This window comes from Sinocyclocheilus rhinocerous, unplaced genomic scaffold, assembly GCF_001515625.1.
Source record: "Sinocyclocheilus rhinocerous isolate Xijiao unplaced genomic scaffold, SAMN03320098_v1.1 scaffold781, whole genome shotgun sequence".
Taxonomy (NCBI): Eukaryota; Metazoa; Chordata; class Actinopteri; order Cypriniformes; family Cyprinidae; genus Sinocyclocheilus; species Sinocyclocheilus rhinocerous.
This window is the reverse complement of record NW_015658395.1, coordinates 292,239-317,898: the sequence shown is the minus strand read 5'-3', so window position 1 is coordinate 317,898 and position 25,660 is coordinate 292,239. Positions and strand designations below refer to the sequence as shown.

The window sequence follows — 25,660 nt, the reverse complement described above, 5'->3', positions numbered from 1 at the left end:
TTGGGATAATGTAAGTACACAAGTCAGCAAAATATATAACACTGTTCTAGTGGTTTTTGGATATTTTAATGAAAAAATCTTACATATTGTGCCTTTAACTGCTACTATGTAAATGGAATACTTCTGTAAAAAAAAGCAACTTATTTGTTTAAAGTGTTTGCAAACCAAATGTTATTGCACTTTTGTTCATTTAGCAGTACTTTTAAATGAAAAAAGTGCACAGTACACTACTTTTGAATTCATTATTGAATTTTGTGCATAACAATGCGATTAAGCGCGATTAAGCGCCGAAAATATATACACATATATATACAGCGGGTAAAAAAGTATTGAACACCACCATTATTCTCAGTAAATATATTTCTAAAGGTGCTGTTGACATGATATTTTCACCAGATGTCGGTAACAACCCAAATAATCCATAAATACAAAGAAAACAATACAAATAAGTTCAGAAATTAAGTTCTGTGTAATAAAATGGAATGACCCAGGGAAAATACTTTAATACTTTGTTCAAAAGCCTTTGTTGGTAATGACAGCTTCAAGACGCCTCCAACTAGTCGTATGCATTGCTGTGTGATTTTGGCCCATTCTTCCACACGAACAGTCTTCAAATCTTGAAGGTTCCATGTGCCTCTTCTATGAACTCTAATGTTTAGTTATATCCATAGATTTTCTATTGGATTCAAGTCAGGTGATTGGCTGGGCCATTCTAGCAGCTTTACTTTCTTTCTCTGAAACCTAATGGGAGTTTCCTTGGCTGTGTTTGGGATCATTGTCTAGCTGGAATATCCACCCTCATTTCATCTTCATCATCCAGGTAGATAGCAGCAGATATTTATCAAGAATGTCTCGGTACATTTTTCCATTCATCCTTCCGTCAATTATATGAATTTTGCCAGTGATACACCATGATGTTTTGGGGTGATGTGCAGTGCCATTTGACTTCCAAACATGGTGTGTATTATGACATCCAAAGAGTACAATTTCTGTCTCATCTGACCAGACTACATTCTCCCAGTATTGCACAGGCTTGTCTAAATGTTGTGCAGCAAACTTTAAACGAGCTTCAACATGCCTTTTCTTCAGCAATAGAGTCTTGCATGGTGATCGTGCATACAGACCACGGCGGTTGAGTGTATTACTTATTATTTCCTTTGAAACAATTGTACATGCAAATTCCAGGTCTTTCTGAAGCTCTCCACAAGTGATCCTTGGCTCTTCGACAACTCTTCTTTCACTCCTCTGTCAGAAATCTTGCGAATAGGCCATCAGTTGGGACTGAACCAACTAATATTAATTTCCACTGACTAAGGGCAGGATTGCTTTCTAATTACTGATAGATTTCAGCTGGTGTCTTGGCTTTACATGCCTTTTTGCACCTCCCTTTCATCGTGTTAACTTAATTTCTGAACTTATTTGTTTTGCTTTCTTTGTATGGATGGATTACTTGGATTGTTACCGACATCTGGTGAAAATTTCATGTCAACAGCACCTTTAGAAATATATCTACTGAGAAAAATGGTGATGTGCTCAATACTTATTTACCTGCTGTGTAATGCTGTTTCTTTGTAATTATATGTGGAATTCAATAGCAATTTCTGAGTGAAAACGGTTTCGGTTTCATTTTTTTTTCTGTATACTATTATTAACTTTGTTTAAAAGACCAAACAAATGCATTAACACATTTCAAATGCAAACACACAAAAATATCCTAGTATCTCTCCAAGAGAAATAAGAGGCTTCACATTTCAGAAAATGTTGGTTTTGTGCAGTGCCGAGTGTATTTATACATGTGTGTTTTGTTCTTTTGGGTGAAGTGGTAGGAGGGTTCAAGAGTCAGGTAAAGAAGAGTGCTCTCCAGGGAGGCTGCCATTATAATGCAAGCTCGTCGCTCAAAATCAAATTAAGCCTGTAATCCAATAAACTGCCATTTCTGCTGCAAGTGACCCCACAGGACCTCATTTCAAATCCGTGACAAGCTTTAATCAATGTGATTTAGTGGTTGAGGACACAAATAATTCAGCCGAGGAGAAACGAAGCGCTGTTCTGCCACTGTCTCCACACTGGAAATCTGCAGCGCTGTTTTATGGACGGCCTGTGGTGTGATACAATGCCGCATTGATTTGCGGATGCAATGTGATGGAGAGAACAGAGAGAGCGGCGAGGAAAAAGACAGGAGCTGCTATCATGAGACCCCCTCAAGGAGCATTTAACTGAAAGTCAGAGATCAATATGCTCATGTCCATCGGAGCGGGCCATTGACAGGGCTACTTACGGGTTACAGTATCTGCCATTGCCACTTTAACCTGCCGACAGGCTCTTTGCTTCCTGATAAAAACAGCCTGGTTTCATCTTACTCTCATCTGTTTGGTGACAGGTAAACCAGAAGCAATCATATCTAGAAAATGCTATACTGGCTTTTCTGATAGAAGGCTGATGCTTTATTTGCCCATGTAAACATTATGAATACACAATGCAATCACTGATGTTTGGGCTGGATTTGTATCATTTTTCAGGGTTTTTTTGTACCGTGCTCTGAACAATATGATTAATATTGAAATGAAGAGCAAACAACGAGTATAGTTCAAATCTATTAACATATTTACTGACATATTGCTCGAGGCTTACTGATTTAAAAATTATAGTTACACTTTATTTGGAGTACTACTTGTGCACAATGCACGTTTCTTATATATTTAAAGTGTACCTGAAGTATACTTGCAATAGTTCCACTTTAGCACAGTCAAATATGCTTAAGTTTATCTTTACTTGGACTTCAGCACTACTACCTCCGCACAATTAAAGTGCATCAAGCACAAAATTAGCGGTTCCAATTTAGTAGACTTTAAGTATACCAGTTTAGTATAATAAAAGTACAGTTGCAATGTATTTCAAATACTTTTTAGTACATGTATTTTTCAGTAGGGCATGCTTAATATGGCTGCAAAGGCCAGGCAATTAATGGTATTTGACAATTAATTGCAAAAACACTTGTATCATCTTAAAGGAGTTTAGTTTACAACAGTGACCCTTGGACTGTTGATTAAGACATGATTACCTATGGGGACATGATGATTTAAAAAATATAGTTTTTCCTCTCACCTCATAGTATTTCCATTAAAAATGTCTTGGAAGAATGCAATAGTTTTGCAAGAGAAAGCAGAGAAAGTTTTGTGAGAGAACACAACGTTAGGGGCTACATACTACCTAAATAATTAATTAACAAATAAATTAATTAATACGTTTAATTTTTAATATGTAAGAAAAAGAAAGAAACCACATAGTCAAACATGAGACATGAAACTACAGCAAAGTGTAGGAAATTGGTGATTTCAAAAATATAATTCCTCTGTGGTGCTATTGTTGTGATGTGGATTTCTGTATTTTCAAGCAATTAGAACGATTATTAAAACTTTATAGCTATATTTATAAAAAACTGCTTTTTACTCTGGAATACTCCATTCCAATGGCATTCTGCAGTCAAATGTTTCCTAATATTCGTATTTTCTATTGCAATGCTGTATTTCAAATCATTAAACCATCTGTCAAATCATACTATGGACATACTATGGTCCCTCTTTTCATACAGTGCAACTGGTGGCAACATGGATTGTAGTAAAAAAGGACATCATAGATTTTGTTGTTGTTGTAGTCTTCATCTTGTCACCAAGCCAAATGATTTATATGTTTTGGTGGACTCAATCAATATGTCAACATTTCTATTAGGCACCTTTAAAAGTAATATCAGAAAATTATCATGGCTTCTAAACAGTCAAATAGAAAAAAAAAAAAAGAATATGCCAAAGCTACAGTCTCAGAAATTACATTAGCATATTCCAAACATGGATAATGTGCATCTGCAAAACACCTACCAAGAATAGATGGACATTCTACAGGACATACTACAACTGAATTACATCAGAAATTATATCAGTACCACTGCAGCCCTGTCTGCAGTTTGAAAGCATTTGGAGTCTAATATCAGTGCAAGAAAAGTTATATTGCATTCCACGCTATTTCCTGCAGGGTTTACATCTGGAGAAATCCTGCGGATGCTTCAACCCACAACGTCGGCTGTCAGTTTGTAAAACACGGTGGGGGATCTGTAATGATACGAGCAACCATCTCACGACAGTGATTAGATCCAAAGATTGCTGTGCATGCTCTTAAAACGCCTAAGGAATATGAGGTAGTTTTATAAGACCAGGTGCACCCTGTTGTGCAAACACCATTTTCACATAACATTCCCCTATTCTAGGAAGATAATACCCACATATTCTCAAAAGGTAGAATTGAATGTCTTCCAATGGATCTTTTTGTTTGTTTTGTTTTTTGTTTTTTGTTGCATTTTCAGGTTTCATAGAAGCTGAATTCATCTTAGTTAGGTAAACTTTTATTGTGAACAGAAACTACAAGAAATATTGTGGTGAACAGAAACTACAACATGTATTGTGGTGAAAGAAAACTACAACAAATATAACGTTTATATATATATATATATATATATATATATATATATATCTTAATGCCAAGGACAAAAACACAAAGTATTGTGTCATAAATGTATATCTTTGCTAGATCTGCAATGTTAATAACTGAAAATGCATCATCACCATCTGTGAAAAGGGTTCATCACTATATCTAAATATCAGTGAGCTTTTACAGGAAGTTCTGGAGCATAAAGTGCAAGAAAGACTTTATCCCTCAAAGAAATAACTTTTCTTATTGATTAATGACTCAATATCTCAGCACACAGTTCAGTGCTTGTATGATACCTACAAAGAAGACTAAAGCTGTCCTTAAGGCAAAGGATGGACTTACTTCTTATTAGGTCCCTGATATATTACTCAGTGTCTTGGTTAGTTTATCAGTGCCCTGAAGTTAAAACATGGAAATGAGGGCCGAGACAGGACAACTTTCCTTTCAATTCTGGTCAATTGTAAATAGGCCAGTTACTGTAATTGTACAGTAGTTTTAAACTGACAACAGAACATGATGTAATCAAAATCTTTCAAGAATATCTCTGCTTTATTTAATTGCTGGCACAACTATCATCATTTTAATTAAGTTGAACATAAAAGATTACTTGAGTGCCTGCATTTGACTTTTGAAAAGAGAATGAGTGTCAGTGTTCTCCAGAAACATGAATATTTCATTCATCCTATAAAAGAAGGGAGGAACGTAAAGCGAGGTATAGGAAAATTCCCAAGGTGTTTGGTTAAAGAGAAGGGAATAATCTACAAAGGCACTCGTGATAAACACTTTAGCAATTTCACACTGGAAGAGCCTTCCCAGAAAAAAAAAAAAAGCTCCCTAATGAAATTTAAGCAATGAATCCTGAGACAGCCGAGCTTATCACTTCCCTTCAATTACCCTCCACCAAATTGCTTTGCATTCAAGTCATGTTGCCCGATTGCACTTTTTTAAACAGAGCACAGTCTAAAGTTCATTTTCAACAGCGTGAAGACAGGCTCTGCAGTACCTGACTGCGTATGAGCCCGGGTTCATAGACACTAAGGGCATGAAATGCTTCATATTAAAACCTCCTGAAATACAAGATACATGAGAGGCTGTGGGCTAAACAAAGCCAGGCACAGACATACTGTATGCATACATAAGTTGACTCCTGACTCTCAGAAGCAGCTGACATGGTACATGGTTAACAGACATTTCATGCACAGTTGCATCATGCACTTCAGCTTGACTGAAAGGCAACTTGAAAGGAATTAACATCATATCGATGTGTTACCTTTTGCCTTTTGGATAATTTTTGGGATTGACAACCAGGGTTGTGCTCCATTCAGAAATGAAAATGCCTGAGTGAAAAAAATGCCTTTTAAATCCTAATTCAAATTTAAAAGTAAGTATAAAGAATTACAATAAAACTGAATTTCAAATGTTAAAACCTCAGAAGCAAAACTGTGAGTCTCTCAATGGCTGAGAATATCAGTGGTTTGTTTCTCTGACTCATCTCAAATTGTATAATAAGTGTTCAAGATCAGAAAAGATGCTTTTATAAACTTTGGATGTCTGTCCACCAGTGGAAATCTACCATCATGATTCATGCCAACCACAGCCTGAAAACCCACTTTTCATTCTACTAGTACAGAGATTTAACCTTACAGTAATTCCAGGTATTAATTTTATAATTATTTATTAAATTAATAATATTATGCATAAATTCTTAATTATTTTAAATACAATTAATAATATAATATAATATAATGTTTATATTAAGTAATGTTTCTTTTTACATTGACATTATATTTAGGGTTGCAAAGGGGCGGAAGATTATTAATTTTTTTTTTTTTACGGAAATGTCCTGTCTCTTTGCAACCCTGATTATATTATAATATAATATTATAAAATTCGTTTCTAGTTCCTGAGTTTGTGCAAATAAAACTAATACTGCTGCATTTAGATCCACTTTACTCATCATTATTTACACCCAGCTGTGACAATAATAAAATATTTTAACATAACATTTTTATATAATATAATATGTTTATAAGATAGTATTAAAAATAACTAATAATATTTTGTCTCTAATGAAAATGTATTTTCTTCAATCAAAATGGTAAAAAATAAGGAAGGATAAAAGAATAGAAGAAAATGCTCATAAGAATCATTAATAATTACAATGAATAATCAATACATGCCTAGTGTCAAATTTCTTCCAAATATTCACAAAACTGTCACTTTGTTGCTCTCTGCTTTTCTGCTAACATATTCTTGAATTAATGCATGATAAAGGAAATATTAGTTAAAAAAAGAAAAAGAAAAAGAAAAAGTAAAAGTTTAAGAAGTTTTAAAAAGTTGATCACACTCAGCATTAATAAACATAATATATCTGAGATTAAAATATATTTAATATAATAAAGTGACTGAACCTTGACAGGATGTGCTGCAAACAGATACTTCCCATGATGCACCACAGAGTGAGGGATCCATAAATGGCCAGATGACTTTCTGGGTTATTTAGAGTTGTGTTTCTGTGATTCATATTCTCTCTCTCACACACACAAACACAAACAGATGGAGGAGAAGAGAGCGAGAGAGTGTGTGCATGTGTGTGTGATTGAGAATGCAGGAGAGAGGGGAAGCAGAAAAGATTAATTCAAAATGACTTGCTTTTGCGCTGGTGCAGGAAAGCAGCAGCATTACAAATGAAAGTGGATTTTGTATGCTAGATTTAACCTTAAATGGTTTCGCCACGCGCCGCTATCATCTCTGACAATTTCACAGGGAGGGTCAACGCCTAGTCTCCTTCCTCCCAACAGGAAATTTTATTCTCCATAGACAAATTTTCCTCATGTACATGTCCTTAATAGCACTTAGCAGGTGACCCCTATTCCTCATGTCCTACTCTATGATAACAGAGAGAAAATGCATCTTGAACCAGAGTAGATTGTGCATTTAAAGGGACAGATCATCCAAAAATAAAATTTCTGTCAATATTTCACCATTCGAAACCTAATTGACTTCCATTCTTCTGCAGAAAAAAAAAAGATACATTGAAAAAATGTCAAGTGTTTGTTTGTTTTTGTTTTTTTTCATACACTGAAAGTCAATGGGGTCTAATGTTGTTTTGGACCCCATTGTCTTTAATTGCATGTGTAAAAAACATTGCATTGATTTGAAACCTCTTAATTTGTTTTCCATAGAGGAATGAAAGTCATAAAGGTGATATAATTTTCATTTTAGGGGGAACCAACCCTTTTTAGACTCAGATTCATATGATTTCTCAGATTCTGCAATGTAGCACCTACATTATGAAAGCATGTTAAAGTAGAGGAGATGCAACCTCACAGAACATGACAGTTGAATTAGGCTGTGAATATAATGTTGATGTGAAAGAGAAATTAGTTCTTAAAAAATCATACCAGATAGGAACATATTGTTTCTCTCACCTATCTTATTTTTGCTGTTGTCTATGTTATTCCCTGTGGTGGTTGTTACATTTGTACAAGCTCTTAATATATTTGTGTGTGCGTGCATATGTGTGTGTGTCTGTCTGTCTGTGTCAAGTGGAGATTATGAGACTAATTTCAGAAACCTCCTTCTGGGTTATCCACTGCTCTGATTACTATGTATTACTTGCGGAGACTCACTGTCCCGTTGCTCTAATGCACTTTCACAGACTAATAACACATCAAAGTAAAGCCCTGAAGATACTCAGACACGTAGAGTGTGTTGTTCTCCATTTCCTATACCAGAGGACATCATCGGATTCTCAGTGTGTTTTATGTTTGTCTATGAGCATGTACCTGCATTTATGATCAAGCACATTTGTGCAGTTTTGCTAATCTAAAATAATGTGGGGTTAAAAAAAAAGACTAGGTTTTACTGAAAATAAATGTTGATGCTTTTATGGTGGATGCAATGTTCGTAACATCCATGTTATAGTTAAATGTATAAACGTACATTTATTTTCTCTTTCTCTCTGTCTGTCTTACAGATACATACACATGTGATTTCCACAGCACAACTGTTTTCATTGATATTAATAAGAAATGTTCAAATCAGCATATTAGAATGCTTTCTGAAGGATCATGTGACACTGGAGACTGGAGTAATGATTAATAAGTAAGATAAGTAAGCTGAAAGTAATGATTATAGTAAACGTGTAGTAACCATGTTTGGGTTTTTTTGGCGTATTGATTGTATAAGCACAATTTTACTACAAATACCTTGGTTAAACTATAGAAACACCATGGTTAATTTGTGGTTACCATGGTTTAACTGTAACCAGGTGTTTGCTTTGTTTTTTTGTTTTTTTTTGCAGTAAAACCACTGTTGATTTTTGTAAGGGTTGTTTGAACCGAATTCAAACACAGAAAGATTTGATTCCGTGCTTAGTTCTTAATGTATACTATAATTAGAAATGCACATCAGTAGGTATAATTAGAAATATAATTAGAAATGCACATCAGTAGGTATAATTAGAAATATAATTAGGAATGCACATCAGTAGTAGGTATTTATTTATTTTTTTTTAAATGCCGCCTATAAAAAAACCCTTATTTCAAAAACACATTCAATTAACCAGGGAGCTTTTAATTTTATAGTCTGAGCAATTACTTGGAAACTTTTAATAGCTTTCACATTTCTGCAGGCAAGCAGGAAAATTAATAAGTGCTGATCACAAAAGTAACCAATTCATAGGGCATTTCTCTAAATAAAATAGGTATAACGATGATAAAAAAAATAAAAAAAAATTTGAAATTTAAATCTGCCAAGTTAAATAATCAAAATGATAAATGGACCACAAAATCAGTCATAAGGGTATTAGGGTCGTAAGATACATCATCTGAATAAATAAGCTTTCCATTGATGCATGGTTTGTTAGGATAGGACAATATTTGACCGAGATACAACTATTTGAAAATCTGGAATCTGAGGGTGCAAAAAAATCTAAATATTGAGAAAATTGTCTTTAAAGTTGTCCAAATTAAGTTCTTAGCAATGCATATTACTAATCAAAAATAGAGTTTTGATATATTTACGGTAGCAACTTTACAAAATATCTTCATGGAACATGATCTTTACTTAATATCCTAATTTTTTTTGGCATAAAAGAAAAATGGATCATTTTGACCCATACAATGTATTGTTGGCTATTGCTACAAATATACCCGTTCGACTTAAAGACTGGTTTTGTGGTCCAGGGTCACAAATCGTCATGTCTCTAGATAAATAGTAAAATATGGCAACTGAAAGTCGCATGGCCTAATCAAAAATACCAGAGTAAAAACTGAGATTTTTGTTTTGTAATGCTTCCTGCAGCCAAGTACCAGAGATGTGTGTCCACTAAAATATACCAACATCAGCTAAAGGCATAATCTGAGTCTAAAGCTAATGTAATACTGATTTTGAAACATTTATTGTCTATGTTTCTGCAGGAGTCCTAAAACAATACAAAGACAATTGAAGAAGTTAGTGAGCCTCAAATGATCCCAAAACTAATTTAAACAACTGTCTGAAATGTGATTTCGCATCACACCATGTGGTTTCGAAACGCTGTCAGAAAGACAATTACATTTTAACACAGGCTAGCATCATCTACATTTGCAGAAATGATGCCTTTTCCAGTAGAATCAAATTAAATCAAACTGAATAGAACTGAATGACACTGAATGAAATTCAGCCGAGACGAGGGAGTAACACATATCCTAACACACTGGATGTTCAGGTGTGAGCGGTGCGGTCAGTCAGCGCTCACACACACACCTGCTCATGCTCCGCAGCCACGTCCCTCAGGAGCAGCGTAAGGAGAACCGTGCTTACCTGTCTGTCTGTGGCTGAGTGGCTGCTGCTATGGGGCCAGGCTAATGTTTTAAGTAATGGCTTTTGAGAGCTGACAGATCGCTGGTGTTCGGGCTGCTCTGGGAGAACAGAGCACATCCATCACCTCGCCATAATGCGCCCACCCTTCAGTCACTATCACAAGCACCGCTATTAGCTTTACAAAACCTGGGAAATACTTCGACAGAAATGACACCCTCACATGTCAATTAATTACAAGGATTTTTCTCTGTCTAATTAAGACGCTGGCTGAAGGATTGGACACTGTGGAAATGACAGGTGGAATCTTGCCATTCCAGATCAGCAATGCAAAAAAAGCAATAAAAGCTTCAGAAAGTAAGAAAATGTTCTTAAAATATAAAACATATTTGAACTGTAAAGCTGAATAAAAGCTGTTGATAAAAAATATATATTGTTTTCTTCCTTTACCTTGTCATGTGTCATGTATTTTTCTTGTGTCTTTGTTGCATATGCATGTTTAGCAAAGTTTTTTTTAAATTTTTTTTTTTATATATATATATTGTCTACATACTAGAACAAATGTTGAGGGCAAAAAGGCTGTGAATTTTGATCACCTAGTGTTTACCACAGCTGGAATTCATTTAAGTACTCTTTTAAAAAATATAATGATAATAATAATAATAATAATTGTTAACATTTGGGCTTTTGAATTTTTTGGTGTTTTTTAAATGAATATGTAAACAAATAAATAATAATAAGGTTAATTAATAAAAACATTAAGCAATTATGAAAATGAATGAATGAAAATAAATGAACGATTTGCTATTCAATAATTATAAGAACACCAATAATAAGAACCCTAATAATAGGCAAATAAATAAATAATGAAAATAAATAAACAAATAAATTGATAAATAATAATAATAGGCTAATTCATAAATAAATAAAACGATTATGAAAATAAATAAGAGAAAATAAATCAAATGTAATAATAATAATAATAATAATAATAATACATTTACTTTAAATAATAAATATATTTTAACCATTCTGGAAACAAACAAACAAACATTTTTTGCCATTTGTGCACTCATTCAATGGTCTCTTTCTTTAACACTCTACCTCTCTCTCTCTCTAGAGAGAGATAGAGTGTAAAAGAGAGAGAGAGAGAGAGAGAGACAGACAGATAGTTTGCCTTTCACATAGAACAGCCAGATTTTCAGTTAGTAGAATAAACTGAAGTGTACGGGTATTAGTAGAATGAAAAGCGATGAGAACAGAGAAGATGGGCATACAATAAAAGAAACTGGATTGTTCTAAATAAATAAATAAATGACATTTCTAAGCAGAATGAATCTTAGCTAGACACGTTTAAAACTGCCAGTCAGGAGGCCTCAGCCCAAGAATCTACTGTAGTGCCTCCATGCTCAAAATCTTCAGCATATCTACTTTTTTCCTTTCAATGATTTTTCTCGACACCTCACATTGGCTGCTTGCCCACACAGGCGGAGGAAAAATTGTGACTCTGAAAATCAATAGAAGTGAAATCCAGCAGGTCCCAGCCATGTAATGCAATACTGTCATTCTCTGCATGAGGAGTGATAAGCGCTCTGATTGGTCTGTTCCTCTGGTTAGCAGTCATGACGCGTTCTCATGCACCTGCCACACACAAGCCTTCTCATCTCGTCCCTTTTTACTTTCTCTCACCATCTAATTCTACAATTAAAAATAAGGAGTGTTGTGTAAAAAAATATTACCTATTGATTGATAGCCTCAAGATAAGTAAAACTAATTCCCAGAGCAGAAATGTAACTGTGGCTCAGTAAAATAATCTAGACTGACACACAGACACACACACAAACAGACCGCAGTTAGTTAGCGGAGTGGTGAGCCACCTAATGCAAAGCAGCTGAACCGGGCACAGAGTGTAGCTTTGTGTCAAGTTTATTGGATTTATTTCCATATAGTACAGAAATTGCATCCGCATGCCAGCTAATTAACTTTAATAATTACACAAAGGCAACATAAGCAACTGTCCAAGCTAAGTCTTCTCTTGCATTTGAATTAGCTTAAGATGTAGCACTGCACATCTTTCCTCACAATGTATTGTGACACAATGTGTGTTGACAGGTTGTGATGACTGTGTTGAACATAAATTCAGATTAAAGATGTATGGATGATAGGATTGTTCAAATACACCAAACAAAGATCATTTGGATGTAGACTTGATTATGTTTGATTGTTTGAAAGGTTTACTAATTTTCAAAACTCAAAAAAAAAAAAAAAAAGTATCTTGTGCTCACCAAGACTGCATTTATTTAATCAAAAATACAGTAATATTGTGAAATATTATAGCAATTTAAAATAACTATTTTCTATATTAATATATTGTAAATGTAATTTATTCCTGTGATGGCAAAGCTGAATTTTCAGCAGCCATTACTCTCCAGTCTTCAGTGTCACGTGATCATTCAGAAATCAGTCTAATATTCAGATCTGCTTAAGAAACATTTCTTATTATCAATTTTGAAACCAGTTGTGCATTTATTTCAAATATAATTTTTGTAAGGTTATAAAAGTCCATTTTTGATCAATTTAATGTGTCCTTGCTCAATAACAATATAAAAGAAAATAAATAAATAAAAAAACTTTTGAATGGTAGTGTTCAAGTAGATCACTTTAACTTTTCTTTATGTATAGATTGTAAATGTATAGATACAAATTCTGATGAAGTAAATTGGCTTCACTACAGAAAATGAAAGAGATTTCCGCACTAAGAGGAAGAAGTTGGAGCACATGTGAACAAAAAACTAACGAGAAATGGTGTGAATAGCATGCAACATCATGTTCAGAATGTGTAAATGAAAAGGAACACTTACATCCCGAATGTCAATAAAATGCTCAGTATTTATCTCATCGACACTCATTCTACCCTCAAAAGCATCTTGAACTTGTGACAGTGCTCCACCTGTAGGCAAATACAGGTAATTCCTTTGAAAGACAGTAATTGTCCATAAATAAAACCAGTAGATAATGAGTACTGGTTGTCATCTTACAACAAAAACAGTCATTTTATCATCAGATGTGCAATCACAGGAGGAGAAAGACACTGTCTGCAGCGGAGCTGTTGTTCCTGCTTTACTGTTCATAAAACAGCCAGACGCAACACGCTTTTATATAATACGTAAACATCTATTGTTTTGCCATGCCTCAATTCAGAGGCACAACTATGAATCGGATTCTCGTTTCTTTGAGAAACGGCAGCAGACGTGCATTCAAACACAGTCTGGAAGTGCTTTTGGTGTAATCAATGACTATTGTTGTCTGCCTGACGTTTATGGCTCAGAGATTTCTTTCATCTCTCTAATTCCAGCCTCTTTAATGCATGAAAGAAACTTCAGAGACCCACAGCATTTTAAGATAGAAGGGAGGTAGGCTGGGGTTATCTAGTCCTTCATGCCTCTCCGCGGGCTTTGCATGGAGTATTTAGAAATGTTTCTTTCAGCAGACCACACAGCTCTGCGGGGATGCGATTGGGGAGGATGCTTCTATATATAGAGGGAAGGAAAAACAGCCCATTGAGGTTCAGGTCAGTCTGGGGTATAATTTTCCAGATCCAATGCCCTTCTGAGGTTGCGTCTAAAGCTGACCTCTGACCTGTGTGGGTGACTGAAATTCAGGAGCAGTTTGTGGAGAGAAGAATGGAGACTGTGGTAATAAATCAAACCAACCTTGTCCTGTCTCCACCCCGTGATGTGTCCTTAGCTTGACACTGAGTGCACATGTGTATATATGTGTGTGTATATGTGTGTGTGTGTGTGTGTGTCTGGAGGGTCAGAAGAGGAACTAGTTTAAAAGTAAAATGAGCTAAAGCCTGTGCAGGGCCATAGACAGGTCAGGATGGACACTTAAAGGACACGTCTGTGGACAAATAAAGAGCACACTAGCGCTAATTAACAAAAACATGACTGTATTTTGAATGGATGTCAGTGGAAGAGAGGTGTAAGTATGATAGATACACTGCTTTTGTGGGGAAACAGCTTATCAAATAATGAATAGACACTAGACAGCCATTAAACATTCCCCTTTGTTTGATCATTTTTAGAGTTTATACCAAAAAAAACCGTTGCTGTTTTATAAGAGAAGTCACAGGTGATGTTGCGACCGGTAGGATTCATTTTATGGCCCTTCACATTAATTTCTATGCTATCCGCAAACAGTGATTGACTCTTGTACAACTCTAGGCTACTGGTTATCAATGAACACATGATTCATGGCTATTTACAACTTCCTGTTTTGAACCTTAACACTTTCTTCAATGGAACTGCTTTTCTTCAAAATAGAGCAGCTTTTCTCCAAAAAGAGCTACAGATGCTGGTATCTCCCCATAATATTATTATTATTATTAATAATAATAATAATAATAATCTTAATAAATATAAATAATAATGTATGTCCTATATATATATATATATATATATATATATATATGTGTGTGTGTGTGTGTGTGTGTACATATACAGAAAAATATACATTTTACTTTATATTTATTAAGATTTTTATTTTTTATATTTTTTTGAGGATTGGTTCCTTTTCAGTTCATGAATTGGAGTTTGAATTCAATTGGCCACACCTCACAGAAAGTTATACTGGAATTTAAATTGGTAATGCATTCTAGGAAATAAAGTGTTCCTCCTCCCTGATCCAATTTATTTATTAGTAAATTTTTATGACAATATACAGTATTTATCAGTCTAAAAAAACTATTAAAAATATACACATAGATATAGATAGATGTGAACCATGTTTGAACATGGTCAGTCTTGCCTCTCAAATTCTCAGCCATTCTTTCTCATCAACAGATGAGCTTTTCTATTCACTGCCATCGAATGGCTAGCTCATCATGGTAAATAAGCAGTGGTTTGTGTCATGGTGCTTGTTGTTAGAAAGCAGTTGGCAAAAAGCAATGCCCTTGGCACAGGTTTAAACCACTTGCTGAATTAAGGTCACCTTCAGACGTCAATCCCACAAAGACAATTCATCATTCACCGGCCCCGTGCTGCTATCACCACACACACAGGCATAACTACACACCCTCAAGAGTCAAAGGTCATTCCAAATCACATTCTGACTGCCAAAAGGGTCAATCATGCAGTGTTGGTTGCATTCCATTGCACGTTCGGCTCATCTCAGCTGTGATTATGGCACAATGTCTTCAGAAAATCCTGTTTCTCCAATTATCTGGTGCAGAACTGCTGATGGTACCATTTACCTACAGAGGTGCATTAACATAATGCAGATATCCTTAACTGCAATACGGAGGCACTTCATGAAACTCATAGAGTTGGGATAAATGGACTGTGGCACTGATGTGAACACACGTCTATTAAACAGCGGATATGAGTGTGTGCGCCATCTCTCACTCTCTCTCCTCCCTCTCACAGACCCCACCGCTCCTCTTCATCACTTCAGAGCTTAACATCACTCAGCCTTAACACACTGACACTAACTCACCACCCAAAAATCTAAGCCTATCCTGAAGGGGAAACATTGACAAAAATATATATCAAAACAGACACACACATTCCTTATTTCAGATTCAACCGAGAACCCAATTTTAATGCATTTTAATGCAACGAACTAGAACAGAGAAGCTGCGTTCGTAAGATAGGTCACACTTCAGTCGAGTGCTAACGTAATGTTTTATCATAACAGGACAATCTTGATTGTATCGCTTAAGTTCTTATTAATTTCAGGACCTCAAGAGGGTGATTAAAGGCCGTTTTTGTTTAACCCGTTTAAAGAGACTGACAGGCAGTGTGTCAAAACGTCTCCATTGGGACCCGAGTCAGGTGACTAACGGGTGTTCTAGTGGCTTCTGAAGCGTAGGTGAGGTTTAATGGACTAAGGGCTGAGGATTTTTACTTGAACTATTTCTCGGCATCTCTCCGCCGATCATTAGACACAAGAGGTTTAGCTCAGACCTTGAACATAGCTTTCCACTAGAGTCTTAAATGGAGTGGATGTAGCTGGCTGAGCAGCTTCTACAACACACTCATCAGGGTTAAAAACAGCTGAGCCGACTGAGGATCGTTCCATCCTCAAGTGTATTAATAACAAGGTGCATCTGTGCGGCTTGTGAAGATAATGAATCTGTACATCCATACAGTTCCAGAGCACAATGTATATATGCAGTTGTCCTGGAAATGTAAAGTGCACTTAGAAGAGCACGTCTGGATGATTCATGTGTGTAGTTTCCAAGCTGCAACTTCTTTCTAGGCAATGTGGCGTTTTAAATATATACCACCCAATCGGTGCAATGCTGGATGCTAAAAATGTGATCAATGTTTCAGACTGTGCTAATCAACTCAAATGTTTCATTGAGATGCATGTAATTTTAAAGGAAAAAGAATGTAAAATCATACACTAAAAAAGGTTAACTAATGCAAGTTACTTGACCAGAAAATATATTATATTTTAAAAACACAATAAATGTAGTTTTACTGTAAAATACTGTAAAAATGTAGTAAAAGTATGAACTACCTTATAATTTGCAGAGAAAATTAATTTAAAGCAATTAGTTTTAAGTATAAATCAGCTTTATAGGCCTATGCCATTATTTAAAAACTTAGTTTCTTATTTTTTTCAATTACGTACATTGGAGTGTTGTATGTCGTTTAGTTAATATCCATTGCATTATTTTATGGTCATGCATGTTACTCTGAAAGGGGTTCGTGTTTGTGTTGTGTTATCGCAATTGCTGGAGAGACCAATTATTTAACTTTAAGTTATCACGTGACCTTATGTCATACAGATGGGACCTTAAGTGCTCATCTGTATTATTTTTATTAACAGTAGCAAACGAATTTTAACTTAAACAGTTTAGCACATTATAGCATTTTAAACGCACCTGTATGTAGTTAAGCACTGTAAGATGTCGTATGTGCAATTTTTTACGATAAAGTTCCGGCAACAGCCTGTTTTACGGTAATGCATTTATTTATTTATTTATTTATTTATTTTACAGTGTATTTTTTTAATCAGAAAAAAAATCTAAAGGAAAGCGAAAAATACTAGGCTAATAAAAGAAATGTGTTAGTAAAGACGGTCTTGTTTAACTGGCTTGTGTAGTTCGCTCATACACAGCCGCGCTGTTCTGCTGTTATCAGGGTCAGGACGAACTGACACACACAAGAGGCTTAAACATGAAATGCAGCAGCCAAGTTCAACTCTAATACTCGAAGCTGCGAACAGGCCGATGGAAATCCACAGCCACGGGCTTCAATTTTCTCTTAAACTGTCACATTTTTGGCCATCCAGTTATTATGCATGATGTTTTAGAAAATTATTCTAATATTTCGTTATGGAAAAGGACAACCGAACAAAGGATCCTGTATTCCAGGCTGTACACAAAACGCAAGAGAATATACGTATCTATATGAACATGTACAAACTCATTGTGTGTGGCCTGTAAAACACCGTTGAGGTAAATACATCATAAAGGTAGCCTACACGTTATAAAAAAAGTTGTTGTTTTTTTTAAATAAAAAGTCAAGATGTAGATAGGCTATATAAAGCACAGTGAGTGTGAATGCTAAGCGGTAGAGGTCGGGCTGCGCTGTCCATGGTCCTGAACTGCCTTATGGGTACGAGGAGACTCGCACTTCATAAAATTCAGTGTGTGTTACTGTTGTTTGGCCTCTATAAAATACAACACGCGGGAAAGTATAAGAAAAACACATGGAGACGATCTACTGTCATCTGATGGGTGAATGGACACAATCTGATCAAATGAAAAATAAATGCGCCTTTCAAACATGCCTGTGACATATTTATAAAGATAAAACTCGTTTTTAAATCGCAAATGTTGAGTTTTAAATCTAATTGGTAAATGTTCAGATAAAAAAAAATACAATGAAGCTTAAATGACATGCATTTTGTTAAAATAATTACTGTACTGAAATAAATCGGCTGGACATACTAATAATGGCGAATGAGAGATAATTCATGTCGTGTAACCAGTTTTAAAATGACTAAAATTACACAGCACACTGACCAGGACAAAAGTTATGCGTACTTTATGAGAATAATTGCAGTTAATATATTGTTTTACAGCTGCAATTTAAGCAACAAATCAGTCTTTTGTGTTAAACAGGCCATTCTGACGAAAAATAAACAAATTAGAACAGTACCTGGCACAGGTGTACAAATATTTTAAAACAACATAATCTGATATTTTTCAGATGCAGATGCTAAAATTATAATGTTTTCTTAATTTAAGTGATGTTAAAAACTTTCTTTCATGTTTTTATTTATTTGTGTGTACATCAGTGTGTGCGCGCACGGCATCTCTAAAACCTTTAAAATTTGAAAAACAACATATTCATGTTTAAAATATTAATATGCATTTAATAGGCATATTTTACTAAACTAAAAAAAAAATCCACATAAACAAACACAACACTTTCAAATTATTAAACACATGCAAGATTAAAATGCAAAGCATAGACGTAGCGATTTTAATTTACATACATTTAAAATGTAATATAAGATTATCAAATTTAATTATGTGGTCACAGTACGTTCTTTAATTACGTCGTAGTCTATTCTCTTTTCTTGATTTATTTTCAATAAAGTGATTAGCCAATTTGTAGAATGTAGTTTGTTGTAGACGTGGCTTGAGTGTGTATTGAATAGTGGAAATCAAAGAGACTCTCATCAGGGTGCAGGGCTGTCACTGCCGCTTCGTTTACGCAGCTATTTTCATTTGTTTTGGCGCCCCCGTGAGGCCGAACACCGAAACGCAACTCTCGCAACTGGATGTCCATACCAGAAACAGAGGAAGGTTTTGTCTGCAGGAGACGCGCTTTTAGAAATAAAATCATTTTATTTAGTAAACTCACGCGGTCCGAACATTTTTATACACAACTTAAAACGCGTTTAAAAGTCTCTAAATTACAAAAATAAAGGCATAAAAGTTTTTTTTCACGACCCTGAAACCATAGTTATAAAGTGAAAAGCATCGCATACTGCTACAACACTCCTGTCATTCCGAAGTGTCACAGTTTCATCTGATTCTCATTTAGACACACGAGCATATTCTACATTTGAACGTGTAATACAGGTCAAAATGAAAGACACTTACCAGGTAGACAGCCGGAGTGAGGAGAAACACGGCACACAAACACGTCGCCCGCATCCTCCCTTATCTCAAACTTCCACTAATTTCCCTGCGCTGTTTCTTTTGTCTGTAAGGAACATAGATCCACTTGGTATCCGCTTTAGACCTTTAGCCTAGGCAAAAATGACACTATAGACCCCATGACCACAGAATAGGCTTTAAACTTGGACACAGATAAGGGAGGGAGAGCAAATGAACGGTTACATAGGCATTAATCCAGTCAAGGAGTGAAGCACAGTCATATTTCATTAAGATGTCATGGGAGATGGTCGCTGGTCTTGCTGCCTGGAGTGACTGCGGCGTAAGTCCTCTTAGAAACAAGGACAGAGGCTTTTCACGCGCGCGCTGTCACTCAGCGGTGGCTTTATATCGCGCGCTGAGAGCCACGCGCGCCGTACTACATCCGGAGAGAAGCTCAGAGGGGGTGGGACGAGAGGAGAGTGGGGAAAAAAAGATTAGAGAACCGGACGAGATTGGTCCGAGAGACGACGGGATCACACGATTGCAACGACTTAAAAGAGACTTGCAGCCCACCAGAGAAGCTTTTGGCGTGTTTTCGTGCGCGCTAGACGACGCAGTTCGAGGAGCGCGCCACAACTCTACACGGACATTATGCGCTATTGTCCTATCAAACTGAACGCACCTGTGATTTTTGAGTTCAATTTGACACACAAAACATTGGGTTAAAAAAAGTCTATTCTGATAGAAAAAATAATAATAATATTAATAGTGTGAATTTGAGTAAAAATAAATGTAAAATAATTGTACATCTTAAATTCACCTGGTTCATTTTAATTACATTTCATAATAATTTCTCTCAATTTTTAAGTTATAGATGTTATTCTGCGGTCTGTTAGTAAATGAACATTTACATCTTTCAGTATTAATCCATGCATGTCACAAATACATCAAAATGACACAAATAAGTCAATCAATATGGACCCACATGGCACATCCATCACAAAAAAAATAAAATAAAATCAATTCATTCCCATTTTTGCCAAACAATTTTTAATTTAAGCTTTAGTGATTTTGCAAGCAGCTAGATCATAAAAATGTCAACTTTGATTCACAGATTTACTAAAACTTTCCAAAGATGCATAAGATTCAGAAAGATCAAAGGTAAAAGGTTATTAAAGGTTGATCTGACTTACAGTAAACATCACAGATGGATTGTAATATTTTTTTTATTTTAAAAAGTTATTTTTATTATATTTCTTTAGATATTTTGACAAGTCACACGGTCTGGTTCCAATACCAAAACAATTAGGAATTTATAGTGTATTCTTTACCAAAACCAGGACAAAATTAGTGATCTAGATAACATTGCTGCTTGTTGTTGGATATTGGTAAGGAGGATTCAATCGTATCATATTTTGAGGAGGCCTGAGGCTCTCATGAATAGAGTCTAGAAATGCCTGTGTAAAAATCTATGAACCAGCAAATGCTGACGGTGTGGATTTTTTACACAGCTGTCGCTATGCATGCATGTAAAAAGAAGAAAACCAGGAAGAAAAAAGCAGCAGGGTCTGACTCTATAAATCTGTGGAGGTCTCACTGCTACAGCACGGCGGCAGTCTGAAGTGTCACTCAGGCAGTAACTCAGGCAGCGGCTGAAATGGGATGAGGCTATGAATGGCTGTGGTGGCCTTCAGAGTCGTAGCATGCAGCAAATCGGCCTGCAGGGATGTATCATCCAGACCCAGCTCAGCTCTACAGAGATGCAGTATACAGAGCATGGGTGAGAGGACATTGCTCACAACCAGCTTTTGGAGCAGAATGCAGAGCATATGGCCTATTGATGTTAAAGCCCAGGGTTAATAACTTCAAATAACCCGAGAATGCTGAAGGCCACATCACTGAGGCCTGTAAAAGACCTGCAGTATATACTTGACCTCTCTGCTCAGTCAAGTCCACAGGAACAGTAATTAATGACTTGAGGGTCCATTCATCGTTAAATTCATTTCTTACTCATCATTTCTGGGGATCATCTTTTGAAACAAAGCACTTATTTAATTTTAGCCCTTGTTGAAGTCAAGAACTTTTATTGCTGGTCTTCTGGTCTTCTTTTATGTTAACATCAGTCAGATGTGGAGGCCCATTTGCACCTCAAAATGTATTTGACTTTACATCTCACCAAAGCAATTTTATTTTTCATAACTGTGATTTTACATCTCACCAATTCAACTTTATATCACAGAAATTTGACTTTATATCTCACAGTTGCAATTTTATGTCTTACGATTACTAATTTATCTCATGCAAATGCGTCTTTACATCTCACAAATGCAACTTCATATTTAACAAATGCAATTTAACATCTCATAAATGTAATTTTATGTCTGAAAATTGTGACTTTGTATCTTGCAGATATAACTTTATACCTCCCAATTGCAGTTTTATATCACTGTTGTGGCTTATCTTGCAAATGTGACTTCATATCTCATAAATGCGACTTTACATCTCACAATTCCAATTTTACGACTTTATATCTACAATAAATGCAATTTTTAGGTCTCATAATTTCTCATAAATGCAATTTTTAGGTCTCATAATTGCAGCTTTGTATCTTGCAAATAGAACTTTATCTCCCAACTGCAATGTTATATCTCTATTGTGACTTATCAAATGCGACTTTATGCTTCACAAAAGCAACTTTACATCTTGCGAATATGACATTACAACTGACAAATGCAACTTAACATCTCATAACTGCAATTTTATATCTCATAATTGCGACTTTGTATCTTGCACATACAACTTTACACCTCACAAATGCAACTTTAAATGTGACTATGTTTTATAATTGCAGCTTTGTATCTTGAAAACACAACTACAGTATATCACTATCTCAGTTGCAATTTTATATATCTGTTGTGATATATCTCAAAATGTGACTTATATGACAAATGTAACTTTACATCTTATCAATGTGATTTTATATCTTATAATTACAACACAATCTTGCAACAAAACTTTATATCTCATAAGGTGACTTCAATGCAACTTGATTTTTTTTACTTTAAACATTATTTCACAATTTCCTGTTTTGTTTTTGTAGTCTTTTTCTGCTTTTGATGTGGAAATGGGTATCCATAGGTCTCAAAAAGTTTGAAGTCTTTTAAGCTTGATGTGAACATACGTACGGACAGACTGGGTTAATGCACGAGACTTTGACGCTCAAATCCGTCAGAGGGGACACCTGCTCACAATACACACTCTCCCTTCCTCCTAATCACGAGGTCAAGTGGCTTTAATTTAACACAGCCTACCTTTGGTCCTCTTTCACTCTCATTCACATTCACTCAAACCATGTAATCTACCACAGAGAACAGCAGATTATAGGGTAGAGACTTCCATTTCCGAACGGTTCAGTGGAAAAGAAGCAAGGGATAAAGACAGGGAAAGACAGATAAAGAAAAGGAGGAAGAGGAAGATTGAGCCAGCTGAGTGACGCTGGCAATACACTGCTGTGGCATGGCTCAGCTGGCATGGCTGAATGCCTGATTGTGTGGGCAGATGTTTCAGAGAGAAGGGAGCAGACCCCATAGGGGCTGTGGTGACACAATAGGGAGGCTTTCAATTAGGCCAAACTCAGGCGCTCTTATGCCAGGTGCCAGCGGCCAGGTGTTATCTTACGCCACAAACCGTCGCTCGTGCCTTCTTATACATTGCAGACATACAGTTATATTCATTCCATAAGCTGCAGTACTGATTTGAAGGGGGTGTGTGTGTATGCGTTTGTGAGAAACCGAGAGAGAGAGAGACTTTTCATGTCGAGCTAAGTTGGTGCAGGCTGGTGGCTGCCAGCATGGCTCATATGAGTGCTGGAGCGGGCGGACCCCGAAGGCACTGACAGAGACAAATGCGGGATCAAAGCACCGGTCGCAGGATGCAGCTGGCGTGCATCAAGTGCTTCCGCATGGCAATTAAACTGACGGCTGGACTCGAAGACACGGCCAGACTGATACTCGTACACAAAGTCCACTGCATCTGCATCTCAGAACGCCGTACACAATCAGGAGGGTTTATGATTCCGATTATGGTGAATTACAAACTCGACTCTTTAAACAACAACAAATGTCTCACTGCTGCAGACGGCAAATGTTGGTTTTTTATTTCAATATGCTCTGGAGTTTTTCATTTCATCTGCAGGGGCCTTTTGATGAAGTTTCAACAACTTTCATGAGAAGCAAAAAAGCTTTTAATTAAGTTTTGCATCTCTGGAGTCTTTCTTAAAGGGGAAGTTCACCCAAATATGTTCTGCAGAACAACCAAGCTCCTACACTTTTTAAAAATAAGGGTGCTTCACGAGACCATGGAAGAAACTTTTTGTCTAAATGGTTCCATAAAGAACCTTTAACATCTGAAGAACCTTTCTGTTTCACAAAAGGTTCTTTGTGGCGAAAGAAGGTTCTTCAGATTATAAAAAGGTAAGAAAGAGATGGTTCTTTTTCTCATCTAATTTTATAGCCATCACCATATCCCTTTAGGGGTTCTATAAAGAACAAATTCTGAAGACCGTTTTTGTACATACATTGAGAGTCAATGGGGACATTAGATCCAATTGACCTTCATTGAATAGAAATAAAAAACAAAAAAGTGAGAGACATTTTTAAAAATACCTTCTATAGAAGGTGTGCAATGACATGAGGGTAAGTAAAACATGAAAAAATGTTCATTTTTTTGGGTGAACTGTCTCTTTAAGCTTCACTCCAGCATTTGAACATTTGGCACAGCGATCGCAGCGTCTTCAAATCAATCATGTGCTGTAGTTTTAAGACTCCCTAAAGTGCAACTTAATGGTGTAATGAAGTCAGAGCTTGATTTATCTGCTGAAGATTATCACTGTTCCTCAATGTTGGACCAGAAGCGACCTTCCTTCCTTCACTTTGGAGCTGATATTCCGGGAATCCTTTCCTGTACCTGATGTCAGTTCTGCTTAATCAAATTTGCGCTCTATTTTGATAACTCAGAGGTTGGGACAAAGTCATCGGATTGAAGTAGCCTTGCACTGGGACTTAATTGATTAGGTCAGTCTGTAAGTCTTCCTGCTTTTAGCTGAGGAATTCAATTGGAATGAGGGCCAAGAGACATGATTGTGATAATTACTGATTGGGCAATGAGGACTGAAGACTCCCAGAGGCCTCAAACCATGATTATAATCATAGGAGCATTGTGACCCTGTTGATTAAAGCCAGATATGACTTTAACAAGCTGAGGGCAGCGGGATAACTCTACTATTAAAACATAAGAACATCCTACACTGTAGGCACTGTCACTTTATGTCCAACTCTATGGGACGACCTCCAAAAGTGAGATCTTCTTAATCTTTCCTCTGATTATGTGCAATTGTACAGTCCCAGATTATACAGCTGAATTATGTGCTGTTTGTGAGTGGAAACATCATGTCTTCATGAAAACTTTTAAGGATTTGAATATTTTAAACCATCTGGAGCACTTTAATTCATTACTACATTGGTGGAAAAACAAATCTGCTTGTCAGTCTTTGCAACAATTCAGACACTGTCTTGTAGCGACTTCTAGTGGTGTATATCAACAATGAGCAAGCTAGTAGAAGATTGCAGGAGGTTTGATTTTACATTTTATATATTTAATGACAGGTACGCTGCCATACAGATAGGATATCCCATATATTAAAACAGTCTTGATGATTAATAACGTGTTACAAACTTATATCACTTGTCAGTATAGTAAATTAACGGAATAAATCTCGCAGCCCCGTTCCATCCAATATAATACTCACCTGTGCGCGGAAGAACTCCATCCTCTACTCATTCATTATTACAAATTCATATTCATGTCCCTGTAGTTATTCATTTGAATTTATCGATATATGCTTATATGTGAAAGTTCTTCTTCCCCTGTTGTTACTAGCAGGATGGATGACGCAGTAAAGTTATACTGAAAGTTGATTGGCTTGAGTGGTTGCTGTTGATAACGATTGGTTATAGATGGGCGAAAATACGCAAATTTAACGACGTTAATTTTGATTGGTGTGTGTTTGAGCCAGGTTTGAGCAATAGGGAAAGGGCTTTCCTTTCCTTTCCTCTCCTCTCCTTTCCCAATAAATAAATAAATGAATGTGTATCATAAAGATTTACCCTGGTTCACCAGGGCTGTGGGGCAAACTGAGATACTTTGTAACATGCTGGCTTTTACTATATTAGCCTACCATTCAATGTTTTG

At 36.0% G+C, this 25,660-nt stretch overlaps 1 protein-coding gene across 3 annotated transcripts in view; it reads right to left on the bottom strand.

The window, feature by feature from the left end:
- The window catches only part of LOC107722163 (neurexophilin-1-like), a 48,244-nt gene extending 22,892 nt beyond the window's left edge, over nt 1–25,352 (bottom strand). For 2 of the 3 annotated variants that reach the window (XR_001637778.1, XM_016530416.1), the window contains exon 1: nt 19,415–19,829. Coding sequence is in view for 2 of the 3 variants with exons in the window: in XM_016530416.1 (XP_016385902.1) it covers nt 19,415–19,468 (54 nt within the window). In the remaining variant the exon portion in view is untranslated. Of the gene's footprint in view, nt 1–19,414; nt 19,830–25,217 lie in introns of those variants that run through there. The other variant, XM_016530417.1, reaches the window with a different exon arrangement.
- Nucleotides 25,353–25,660: the final 308 nt, after the last annotated feature.